The sequence below is a fragment of the Melanotaenia boesemani genome, chromosome 8, assembly GCF_017639745.1.
Source record: "Melanotaenia boesemani isolate fMelBoe1 chromosome 8, fMelBoe1.pri, whole genome shotgun sequence".
NCBI lineage: Eukaryota > Metazoa > Chordata > Actinopteri > Atheriniformes > Melanotaeniidae > Melanotaenia > Melanotaenia boesemani.
Window position 1 is genome coordinate 27,272,474 of NC_055689.1, and position 13,645 is coordinate 27,286,118.

At 36.8% G+C, this 13,645-nt stretch overlaps 1 protein-coding gene across 1 annotated transcript; it reads left to right on the forward strand.

Annotated features, from left to right (window-relative positions):
- Positions 1-252: 252 nt before the first annotated feature.
- On the forward strand, positions 253-5,498 carry LOC121644985 (SLAM family member 9-like). The gene is made up of 7 exons (XM_041993258.1): positions 253-382; positions 987-1,280; positions 2,330-2,614; positions 3,374-3,415; positions 3,538-3,630; positions 4,802-4,845; positions 4,924-5,498. The coding sequence occupies exons 1-7, from the start codon at positions 253-255 to the stop codon at positions 4,972-4,974; spliced, it is 939 nt and encodes a 312-aa protein (XP_041849192.1). The 3' UTR covers positions 4,975-5,498.
- Positions 5,499-13,645: the final 8,147 nt, after the last annotated feature.

Below are 13,645 nucleotides of genomic sequence, written 5' to 3' on the forward strand. Positions count from 1 at the left end.
TAGTTGTTTTATGGTTGGATAGAGACTTGGAGAGGCCGACAACCCACATTGTCTCAGAACAAGTGTTAAAAGTGGAGGAGGATCAGTAATGATCATGGGGTGCTTCAGCAAGGCTGAAATCACAGGTGCATTTTTTTAAGGATAATAGAGGTTAATAAAGCCACATAAAAGGTCATCCTAAAACATATCATCCTTATGCCAAGACTACAGTATGTTCCCTGTAGATTAGTATTTCCAACAAGCCACTTCTCTATGCCACATAGCCAGGAGAATCAAGGTCTGGATAGAGGATTTCCTCACCTAGAGCTTGTCATGGCCTGCTCCATCTCCAGATTGCACCCTACTGAAAACATCTGGAATGACATCAAGAGGAAGATGGATGGTCAGAAACTATATGTATATATATATATATATATATATATATATATATATATATATATATATATATATATATATATATATATATATAAGCTCAGATGTTTGATTTAGTTACTCAAGAGTGATGTAAAAAATTGGAGAAGAGCAGAGCAAAAACCAAGAAAACTTAAATTGCTAAATCTGAATTGTTTTACTAAATACTGATTTCTGAATGATCTTCACTTGAAATATTGTTACCATTTAGTTTATATGCAAAAAAAAAAAAAGATTTGTATACTTTGAATTTATCATGTTCTGCAAACACTGCATCATCCTGTTACTTGAATCTAAATTTATTTGCTTGAAGTTTGATTTGGGAATATAGAGATACTGTAATTTGTCAGCAGTTCACAAAAAAGGGACAAAATTGTTCAGTTCACTCATTTTGCCAATCTTATATAAAAAAAAAACCCTGATAATCTGGCAGTGGTGCCTTATTTTTTTTTTTTTCCAAAGCTGTATATACACCACTCAGGTGATTTTCATGTTAGAGGTGCAAAGGTATCTTCAGCGACAAGACGTTTGCTGGATCTACAATTTAACATATATAATTCTTATTTTCCTTTTAGGTTCTGAACTGTTTGTACTGCATGGAAAAGACCTACATTTGGAAGTCAAGAAACCCATTAAAATCACAAAAGACACAGATTTTTTTTGGACATTTGTTAATGCTTACATACTTAGATTTACTGACGATAGAAGGAAATTTTTTTATAACAAGTATAAAGGAAGGGTGGACTTTCATGAAGGAAACTACTCTCTGCTACTAAAAAATGTACAACCCAACGACAGTGGAACTTATAGAGCAATACTGAGTCACGAAGAAGACAAAACGGTAGCTGAATACAAAGTCATAATCCAAGGTACGTTTCTCTTTGTGTCTTTTCTTAATACACACACACACACATATATATATATATATATATATATATATATATATATTCATTCATTCATTCATTATCTGTACTGCTTGGTCCATTACGGGTCGCGGGTAAGCTGGAGCTTATCCCAGCATTAACAAGTGAGAGGCAGGGTACACCCTGGACAGGTCACCAGTCCATCGCAGGACCAACACATAGGGGACAAACAACCATTCACACTTGCACTCATTCAAAGGGAGAATTTTAGAGTCATCAATTAACCTAACATGCATGTCTTTGGATGGTGGGAGGAAGCCGGAGTACCTGGAGAGAACCCAAGCATACACGGGGAGAACATGCAAACTCCACACAGAAAGGCCACTGCCCTCAAGGTTCGAACCTCCCTCCAGCCGAGATTTGAACCAGCGACTTTCTTTTATACAGTATACATTTTACAGTACTTAACAATATTTTAAAACACATTAGAACATTAAAGAAATATTAAAACAAAAGAAAATTCACCATGTCACAGCATGGCAAAGCAAAGGCACAATTCCACATTTCCCATCAACATGTCTGTGGCAAGAGTTTTAAATTGAGGGATGCTAACAAGGGCCTGAAGCTTAAATGTTTTTTTTTAATTCTGTTCCAAGTAAAGGGAGCAGAATACATGAACACCCTCTTCCCAAACTCAGTGTTCTGGGCACTGAGGCAAAAAGACAGAACTGGGATCATAGAATGTGCTGTGAGTTGTTTTTAAACACAAGATAAAAGCAGAGGTATGGAAGACTCTATGGACAGTGAAGAAGTCTGCGAGTGGACAGGGATAGCCAGCCAACCTTAGCTTCCAATATAAGGTGATGTGTTTGTGTTTTATACCCAGAAATAAATCTCAAAGCAGCATGATACACAGTTGTTCAGCACATGTAATGAGGTTGCAGGGGCATTTATGTAAAGTACATTTCCATAGACCAACAAAGGCAAAAAAGTTGCAGCTGCATATTTCATTGCATTGTGCTTCCAAACCGTTCACACTGGATGTTATTCCTCAGATGAAGTGTCTTCAGTAAACCTGACAGCGACCACCATCTACTCCTCGTCCTCCTCCTGTAACCTTACTGTGACCTGCAGCACAGTGGACTCTAACATCAGCATAACTCTCCACTGTGACAACCAGAGCTGCTCTCTGGTGAAAGAAACAAGCTTGGCACCCACAATCCCGTCTTCCTCTCTCAAGTTTCACTTGCAGCAAGACTACATCATCTGCAATCATAGCAACCAAGTGAGCTGGAAACATGATAATAAGGAGCTCAAATCTTACTGTGAGACAGAATCAGGTAAGATTTATAATCACAACATCATACAGGCAGAAACTGAGAGCTTAAACCACATCCATGGCTGGATCAAGAGTTCAAAGATTATGTGAGGTGAAGGAATCAAGATACGGCAGAAGCAATTAAACACAATGATGTGGCTCAGTGGAATAACTATCGTAAATTAAGAAACTATGTAACTAAAATGAATAAATGTAAAAAAACGAATTTGCTATCAGAATAAAATTAAAGATGCTGGAATGGATAGTGCAAAAGTATGGAGTACATCGAATGAAGTTATGGGAAGACAAAAACTACAGAAAATATGACATCATTAGAGGCTGATGGAATTTACTAAACCAAAAGAGATAGCTAATTATTTGAGCAAATGTTTTAAAAATAAAATCCTTAAAATCAGACAAATCATGGAGTTGGGACAACATAAAGATAAAAAAATAAAGATAATGACCTCAATCTTGTGTACATATTCAGTTAATCTACAATTTACCATTTTGTCTAAGAATTCTTACATCTGATCAATGACAAGATAAGGACATATTTAGCTTGTATAAAAGTATTTAATGACTTTTTAAAGAGACACTGTGGAACCCCCTAATAATGGCTAATTCAGCATCTTTCATCCTACCTGTACTCTGAGCTCTCTCCAGCCAGTAAAAGTCAGTCCAGTGTTGACTCATGTCTTAATTTTTGCTTTGCCTCTTTCTCTCTTTCTTTTCCTTTCTCCCTCCTGTGTCCTCTTGCATTTTTTTGCTCATCATACAGATCAACAAATCTACCCTGAGCAGAGCTGTGAAAAGATATTTTGTAAGAAACATTTAAACTTACACAGATTTTATTTATTCTACTTTTCACATTGTAATCATGAAGTCCTGAAATATTTGGACTCCTTTGAAATGTATGATTTAATCATTTTCATGTCTTTATAGGTCACTTAGCCACCAGACCTATGATTAGGATAATTGCATCATCATCAGTGTTTCTAGCTCTGATGGCTTTGACTGTCATTTTCTTCATAACATGTAAGTCTCTGTGAGCTTTTCACCACCATATGTTGTATTTATAGAACAATCTGAATTATTTAGTGGACTGATCTCTTCAACAGTTTTATTGTGATTTAGTGTGATTGAGCTGTTCCCAAGGTAAACTGCATACTTCCATTTTCAGTTCAACAGGAAGTCTTGTTCCCACATTACAAATTATCTGTGTACAGTATAGTATGTACAACATCTGTAATAGTCTATATCTATGGATACTTATCTTTAGGTCCAGTATTTAAGGGTCAAGGTTTGTTTTGTTGTGATTTGTATGTTTACCCTTAGGAAAAGATCATACTCAGGTCCAGCAATGAATAGTTAATCTAACCAAGTAGAATAAAAACAAATAAAAAAAATAAAAACGATAATAAATAATAAAAAAATAAATACAAATAAATACAGTAGAGCAAAAATCAAAAACTAACCAACATGTTCAGAACCGTAGTTAGAAAGTAAGCAGACTGGATGAAAGGTTTATTAATGGGGCATAGAGTTCACCAGTTTAACAGCCTCTGGTTAGGAGCTCTGTTTGAGTCTGATTGTTGTGCCACAGTAAATGGGCTGCCATTCAAAGCGCTTTAACTCTACACACCACATTCACCCAACCACACTTACAGTCATGCCACACTTCTATGGATTTTATACTCAGTAGTGTTTTAACTATCACACAGCATTTAAACCCTGATGGGCACATTTGGAGGTATTATAGGGTTTAGCGTGTTGCCTGAGGCCCCTTCAACTATCAGGGGAAGCCAGCAATTGATCCACCGACCCTTTGGTTGGTATGCATCTGATCTTACTCCTCCTTCACTCCACAGGGTGGAGTCCCCATGATTGGGGTCCCACTGCTTCGGTGCCTGCTGATACAAATTTCCTTAAAGGAAGTAAATTGGAAGAAAAGCAAAATGATTGGAAAAAGGGATGAGTTATTACATCTTCCTGCTCAGTTTACTGTATACTAACAAACTGGGCTATGACCAAACTATTTATTATGAACTAAGTTTTTACTTAAAGATGTTTGGACAAACAGCATGTGGAGTCATTGTTAAACTTTTAATGTATTATTTTACTTCCCTGTAGGAACAGCTCTGACAGTAAACTGACAGTATGTTCACCTTTAGCCATAAAATCTTTATTTTCTATGTTTGTCCCACAGGGAAAAGAAACAGCAATATAAATACAGTGAATGTAATTTCTGAGGTAAGACATTATTTATTTAATATAAAGAAAAACTGTTTAAATATTTTTAAAAAAAAAATCTTTTTTGCTTATTTCTAGGAAATTGAACTGGACCAAAACGTATATGAGAATTTTGCAGGTGATGCTTGAGGTATTCATCCCAGATCCACTTACGCCTGTAGTTTCCCGTCAGACCTCTGCTGAAACCAAACACATCCTCACCAGAGTCGGTGTACATGCCGGTTCAAAGAGCTGTCACAACCAGAAAGATGAGAAACACAAATATGATGAATTTACAAGATTTAACATGTAAATATTGAATAGAAACATTGCAAATTTATGGTTTTCTGTTGGTGTCATGTAGTAGACTGGACCTTCTGAAGGGTTAATATATTTATTGCTTAGGCACTGAAAACAGTATAATGAAATGACTGAAGTAGAACTTGATCCCATGTGTTATATAACAGAATTTTAAATAAGCACCTGTCTCCTGAAACACAAACGACTGCAATGTCTTTTACTTCAGTATAGTAAAATATTGTATTAGAAAATCTGAGCTTTTAATTAATTCAAAGTGGATCCATCACATATGTTAAATTTTCTTTGCTTGTGTTACTGTACACTAACCTGTTCATTCCAGTCTTGCTGATGCTTGTTTAAAACATATTGCCATTTCTTTACCACCAAAAAACGGGCCTTTCTGTTTCAACTTTTTTCTTCTTTTTTTTTTTTTAACAATAGCGCTGAAATGCCTTTGTATAAGGTGTAGGGGGAAAAAAAAGTGGAATGGTGGATTAAGTCAATACTGTCATAACATCTCAGGTTTTTTAACCAGAATTACCTCATTGATGCAGTTTAAGAGTTTAGTTTTTGATACATAACCAGTACGAAGGATGAGAACTGGTTTTGATCATTTGTAGCATTTGTGGACTCGTAAACCAACACACAGCACCACCAGTTTAATTAGTCTGTGTTTAAATTGTCGTAGATTTTCTTTATTTGGTCAAAGAAAATTTCTTCAGCTGTCTTGTGTTAAACAGTCAAACGATGTCATGAGCTGGTTCCTATCCTGGCTGCTGTCAGATGAGAGGCAAGACAAGTACAGGACAATTCAAAGTGCTTTACATAAAACAAAAGCATTACAGATATTAATAGTAGGCAGCAACAAATGGCAAAAATCACAATAAAATCATAAATTACATTAAAATTATTAAAAGCAAGATCATTTAAAAAGTTAACATGCAGATTTCATGCATAGACGCATGAGAAAAAAATGTTTTTAACTTGGATTAAAAAATGTCTCCTCCATGTTTAGTCTGGACTCTGGTCTGGACTTGTTGACCAGAGTCTTTGGATCTAAGAGCTCTGCTAGGTTTATATTCTCTGTACATATCACAGATGGATTCTGGGACATTCTGGGATTTGTAAACGATCTATTTGTAAAAAATCTATTCTGTGACTGACTGGAACACAGTGATCAGTCCATCACTGAGCCAATACAGAGTCAGACAAGAGCTGACAATCACATGCACTTCTAGGGAGGATTTAGAAACACAGAGTCACCAAACATGAATGCGAGGTTATTCATTTTGTAAAAAATAAAAGAGACTAAACTGAGTGACTGAGTATAATTAGCTGGAATGATTATGAATATGACAAATCTCCGTATGCACAACAAAGTTGTGAAAGAAACGCAATGTGATAAATTCTAGATGAATTTATTTTCAACATGCATGATGATTTATGTTCAACCTAAAGTAATTGATGAGCTTGAAACTAAACTAATTCTTTCAGTTGTTAAAAAGTGATTAAATAAAATTCATCCAACTGAAGTTTGATTAACTTTACTGTTTTGAGTCACATGTACTCAGATCATTTAGTTTCTTTCCAGTAAAGAATCTGAATCACTCTGACACAACTTAAACATCAGCTTAAAGATTCAAGTTAAATTTAAATAAATGTCTTCATTTCAGCTGCTGGTACAACTCATTTATTAGTAAGAGGTGGGTGTATCCTCTGGTTTGTTCTTCACACTCATGGTGTCAACATTCAAACACTGTCTAAATATAACACAGGAAATGAGGCATATCAAGTTAATACAGTAACAATCCAAAAAGGTTAATTCCTGCTGAAATTGCTTTTCCTATGAGTCTTTGCAGTTTTTTGCATATTTGGTAATCATTTTAATCAGCCAACTGGTGGGTTGAAATAACTTAAGATTAACTTGGATAAACGTAATTCACTCACTTTTTACCAATTCAATTCTCTTGATTTCAAATAAATTGAATCTACAAAAGTAAGTTGTTTCCACTGACCAAAAGAATTTAGTAGTATTTATGTAAAGAAATGTTTTAAATCATCTACAGCCACAGTGTTCTTTGGAGCTGTTACAATCCCGCTAGTCTGGAGGATCGGGGGGGTTAGTAACAAAGCAAGCCGGACTAAAACAGAATGTATGCACTCTGGGTACGTAAAGGAATTTAAAAGCCACAAAATCCACATGAACTCAAACATAAAGTGTCCTATAACAGGAATAAATACCTCTCCCGGCAGAACAAAACTCGCTTAATAAATCCTAACAAAAAGGTGTCCTGAATCAGGTACAAAGGAAAAACAAAGGAAACTTGACTTAAGGTGTCCTTCTACAGCAAAATGTCTCTCCAAGATAAAGAAAATAAAGATATACTAGATGAAAATCTGGGCTTCCACAATAAACCACAAACAATATTAAAGCAAACACTAAGAGTTTGTCAAGATCTTCGTTTCACACCAATATCCGTTCACAGGAAAACTCTTTTACTCACAGCCAATACCAATTCCCACATAGTGTAACACCAAAGCTAATTCCCACAGAGACCAAACAACCCAGATGGCGAACTGTGTGCCTAAGGAACACAGCTGCCTCAAATAACAGTGATCACAGGTACTTAAGGGCGAGCAGTTCGTCTGTATGGTCAGCTCGGTGAGTCCGAAACCCTTGTCAACCAATCCAGATGAACGAGGAGGGAGTTCAAACGTCGGTCCCCCAGCCTGTAATAATGTCTCCCTGAGGACCCAGAAATTCAGCCACACACACAGTGATAGATTCCTAAAATGTAATTTATTGAGACAGGGTAATGGAGGAGATGAGCAGGGTTTGGTCCAGTAGGAAGTGGTGGCGACTTCCTCAGGTAATGCAGGGTACAATATCCTGAAAGGACTCCAGAAACAATCAGGAGGATCCACAATCCAAATGAGCAGAGAATTAGGAAGCCAAGAGTCATAAACAGGGGTAAGAGGCAGACTACTTAGCTGGGGCAGGCGAATATCCGGGGTCGTTCCAAAACAGGTCAAAATCCAGGAGAGCACAAGGCAGGAGCAGTCCTACAGGGAATGAGGCAAGAGAAGTCCAAGGACCGTAACTGGGTCAAACACAGGAATCTGGAAACAAGAGTAAATGCTGGACATCAACAAGGGAAAACAATGCTGACCATCTGGCAGGGATGCAAGCACTGGAGTGAGCTTAAGTAGGGAGGGGAGCAGGTGAAGAGAGTGAGCAATCAGGATTGCCACAGGTGGAGCAGATGAGCGTGATGAGGGACTGGAGGCCCAGCAGAGCAGCAACCATGACAGTGCCATTATGACGCACCAGATTAACAGTCCTCTCATGGTCATCTTCAGGCCAATAGGCCAGGGGCCGTAACAGTAGCGATGACGTTTGCTTAGCTAACGTCACACCATGGACTAAAATTGTTTTTGAACAGTCACCTGACACTATCAAAATTTATTTAAAATATTAATTTTCACCATTAATCAACATGATAACAAGTAACTGTTGTCTACACTGAAACAGGTTAGAGGTGGATTATTGCTGATATGTGATCAATATGGTGACCTAAAATGATTTTTTCTGTCTGTTTAGCTGAAAACTGGTTTCCTCACGCAAGGAACATTTTATGTAATTATTTCTAAATAACTTAGTGTTATTCATCACAGTTAGAAACAAAAAGATGAACTAAGTGAAAAAAATCATTTTTTACTTGGAAACCTTTACGTCTCATTTCAATTACTGATAAAGCAAATAAACAAACTATTTTAAAAGTACTTTCAAAAAGTACTGGGTAATTGCAACTGTTAATAAGCTCCCAAAGTAAAAGTAAAAGTATGAAGTTACAATAAATTACCCCTAATTTGTTGGAAACAGAAGTCAAAAGCATTGCGCAATAATTACTTATAAGAGGAAATGAACAGATGCTGAAAGGACAAAACTCCTCAGTTTTACTTCTTCTTGGTAGAAGACGGCTGACATTAACATGGCTGCTGGTGCTGTTTTTCTTCTGACTGCCTTTTTACTGAATTCACTTCAAGCACAAGGTAAAAATGTCCTTTTTTTCTTTTAATTAGTGTTTTATTGTTCTGTAGCACTGTAATAAGATTTAGTTAAACATCATCGTAAGTGGGGATGTAACTCCTGGTGGGGGTGGGAAATAATGGAGTCTGTGGATGAGAGGGAATGAATGATTGTGGTTATTTCTTAAGATCATACCGCAAATGTGTGGATTGAGGATCTTTAAACTAACTAACTAACTAACTAACTAACTAACTAACTAACTAACTAACTAACTAACTAACTAACTAACTAACTAACTAACTAACAAGAACATCTTGAATTCTTTAGGTGTGATATCTGGCAGTGTACCTCAGTGAATCTTAAGTATCCCTATATGTGTTATAAAGACTGCAGGCTGGGGCGCCGAAAAGGGGGGGTAAAGAGGAAGGATTCTCTGGGCCCATGACTGACAGGGGGCCCAGAATGGCCCTCAATGCAATTGTAATACTAACAAAAGTATCTAATACTCAATGATAAACCTACAATTACGCAAACATTTTAGTTACAATGCAATGGTATCACTAAGTTTCTTTGTTTTGGAAACATTTCTGAACACCCACCCCCCCTCTATGTTTCACTTAAATGGTTCAGTCCACCTGATGCAAAGATGGCAGGATGCCCCCAAAATAGGGAAGTTTAAAAAGAAAAAAAGCTGAGACTGGAGAGAGAACAGAGGGGTGGACAGTACGTCACCCAGTTCTTTTAGAGGCGAGGTGGTCAGTCTGATGGAAAGTTGTGGAACATCAGCTTGTTGTCTCTCCTAAACTTTGTTCATATAAGCAAGCTTACTTTACTCCCATATTAGCTCATATTTCTGAAGAAAACTCTGGATTTTATTTAATTTCACTTTTGTTTTAATCAAATTATCAAGGCAGGCAAACGATTAGCAAGCTGCTCTGCTAAAACATCATGCATGTCCGAACAGAAACAAGAGCAGCCGAAGCAGATGCTGCCAGACCCCCCCCTCCCCTCCCCGCCCACCTGAACATGTCCAGGTGGCCCCTGAGGAACGAGGTGAGCAGCTGAGTATTGAATTGGTTGATTATTTTGGCGAAAAACATTATATAACAGAAAAAAAGTTCTGAATTATTAATATTAAATAAAAAGAGTTTGCATTTATGTTCTCAGCTATCACTGTAATGTTAGGTCAGGTCAGTAGTTTGGGACTCATCCTCCTTCTTTGCAGTAGGAACAGAGACATTTGTAGTGCAGCAGACTGCTTTCAATCCAATCAGAGAAATATTTATATTTTCTAGATATCTGAAGATTAACTAGCAACAACCATATAGCATCATATATGTTCCCCCACTAATCTAATGCTTCACCGGTGAGTCTACAGATCTGGAGATAAATTAGACTTTGTGTTGCTGCATGAGAGGAACAATGACGTGGAGGATTAGTAGTCAAATCAATTTCCCTTGACATTGTTGGTGAAATCACTGAAAGCACCTTTAAGTAAAACAAAATAGTGTCAGACCACCAGAAATAATGATTGTGATGCTATTACACATGACATTACACAATTGGAGATATTATATGATAGAACAGCTGGATAGAATAGAAAGTTGGACTTTGGGACTTGATAAGTGATTTTCCTCAGAGAAAGCTCCACATTGGGTTCTTGCTGAAAAAGGCTGAGCAAGGACAGTGATTGTGAATAAGAATGCAAGAGCTTGACTCAGCAATAGTGCACCTTTACCACTCCTTGATATCTTATTACACAAAGTTCTACCTTTTAAAATGTGATTATTTAACTTTAAAGACGCTCCCAGCCATTGTTTGGCTGTAAATCTCCACAGTGGTTTGCTTGTGACCGTATTACATTTAGTTCATATAATACAATAAACCATGTAAGGTCCTGCTATGTTTTGTTTCTGAGCCTACCTAATTTTTTTATTATTGGCTTCTGATTTAATGATGATAATGCTCGCAATACAATAAATCACAAAAATTGAGTGGCCATTTTGTTTTTGATGGTGTTTTAGCTGAGATTTGATTTATTTCTCCACAGATTATAAATGCATTTCATTTTCATGAATGAGGTTATTTTGTATTAAAGTTTTGTATTTGTAATTTGTTTTGTAATTATCATGAGATAATTAAGTATTTAAAAAAAGATAGATGGGTTTTTAAATATAAAGTATCCATCTTGCAGCAAATAGTTGAATCTAAATTCACTTCCTTGTAGTTTTAGTGCTTCCCCTGCCAACTAGCCTGTCATGTTTTTCTTTTAATTTCTTTTAATTTAATTTCTTTTAATGCCATTTTGATGGTCAAAATAGCATTAAAATTGCCAATTTGATGTATTACACTATTAAAATTTTCAAGGGGGGCCCACTCAGTTTCTTTTCATGGGGTCCAAAATCTCTAGCAGCGCCCCTGCGTGCAGGAACTGAGTCTTTCCTGCAGGACGTGATGTACGTTGGAGGGCTGCTCAGGTGACCCCACATCTTGCCCAGTAAGATTTGATGAAACTGATTGTATACAGCTCCTGTACTACAGCGCTAGCTAATCCACTCAACACCTTGTGAGGGCAGTGCCCCACATCTCCCTCCACAAAAGAGCTAATGCGCATCATCCAGAGGTGGTCACCATGAAAAATACAGTATGCTGCAAAGCAAAAGGCTGATCTGGGGCAGAAAATCTTCAGATCTAGATATGACAGTGGCAGCATAATTTCTGTGTCCATGTTCACCGTTGGCTAGTATCTTATCTTCAGTCTGGAAACACTGAGGAACTAACGAGGATCCTTTGTCCTACAGATCATTCCCATCTTGTTACATACTGATGCTTGGTGTGTTGGTAAAATTGATCTAAATCTTCTTTCTGTCAGGATGCAGATGTTGACCACTGCACCACAGATGACAATAAATATCCATTCATTTTCTTTACCTGCTCTATTTAATTCAGAGTCGCAGGGGGGGTTGGACCGACCCCAGCTGCTTTCAGGAAAACTACAAAGCAATTTTCTTTTAATCTTTTATTTTTATTTTAAGAAATCCAATTAACATGACATCTGTTTTCATTATCTGTCCTCAGGTTCTGAAGTGTTTGTGCTGCGTGGAAACGACCTACGTCTGGATGTAAAGACATCTGTTGAACTCACAGAAGGAAGTGATTTTTTATGGAAATTTGGCGAAATTAAAATAGTTAAATTGACTCCTGACAACAAAACAACAATCTTTCCCACATACAAAGAAAGTGTTGACTTTTTAGAAGGGAATTGCTCTCTGCTAGTAAAAAATCCACAACATAACAACAGTGGAAATTATAAGGCACTAATTAGTGGGGAGACAGACAAAACAGTGGCTGAATACAAAGTCACAATCCAAGGTGATTATTTTTATTATTATCTTTGCTCAAATTTTTTAAATCAGATTTTACACCAGATTTTAATCAGCCATTTACACCTGTTGTTATTCCTCAGATGAAGTGTCTTCAGTTAACGTGACAGTGACCACCATCTCCTCCTCCTCCTCTTCCTGTAACCTCACTGTGACCTGCACCACAGAGGACTCTAGCATCAGCACAACTGTCCACTGTGACAACCAGATCTGCTCTCTGGTGAAAGAAACAAGCTTGGCATCCACAATCCAGTCTTCCTCTCTCTATTTCTACTTGGAGCAAGACTACATCATCTGCAACCATAGCAACCAAGTGAACTGGAAACATGATAATAAGGAGCTCAAATCTTACTGTGAGACAGGATCAGGTAAATGTAAAATCACAGAATCATTAAGGCAGCAACTGAGAGTTTAGCCACACTGAGTGACGATATATCAGAATTAAAAGTTTTAACTTTTTTTTTTATTTTTTATCCGAAATATTGGATGTCACATACACTCAGTACCCGTTGGTTAAAAACTAATTAAAGGTTTGGTTGGGTTATTTTTTTCCAAGCAGAGTTGCTGGTTTCTCCCAAATAAATTTACTACTGGCATTCTCAAGGACATGCAAAAGTTTTTGTTAGTTGTTTGTCCTGATTTGATCATTTTAATCCTTTTTATAGGTTCATCAGCTGATGTAGTGAGCACAATTGTGATAGGAACAGTTGTATCTACAGTGTGTCTGGCTGTGGTTTTTGCCTTTATCTACAGAAAATGTAAGTAAGATTTCAGCAAATCATCACTGTATGTTTTATATATGAAACACATCCATCCATCCATCCATCCAGCAAGGATTACTTTGTCCAAAATTCTTGACTCTGTTTTTGGAAAAACAAGTTGTTAGACTGTCTGTTAGAGCAGTTTTTACATCAATTACATGATAGATTGTGTGATTATGTAGTTTAAAAAGAAACATAATTTTACACCGGTTGTGTGTGTGACATGAGAATGTGTGTATGTGTCCTTGTATATTTATTTGTATAGAAATAAAGTTTATTGGTTGATAATATTCTGGATAACTGTGTTTCTTCTCACTTTTGGTAACAGGTAAAAAAAGAAGCAAAGA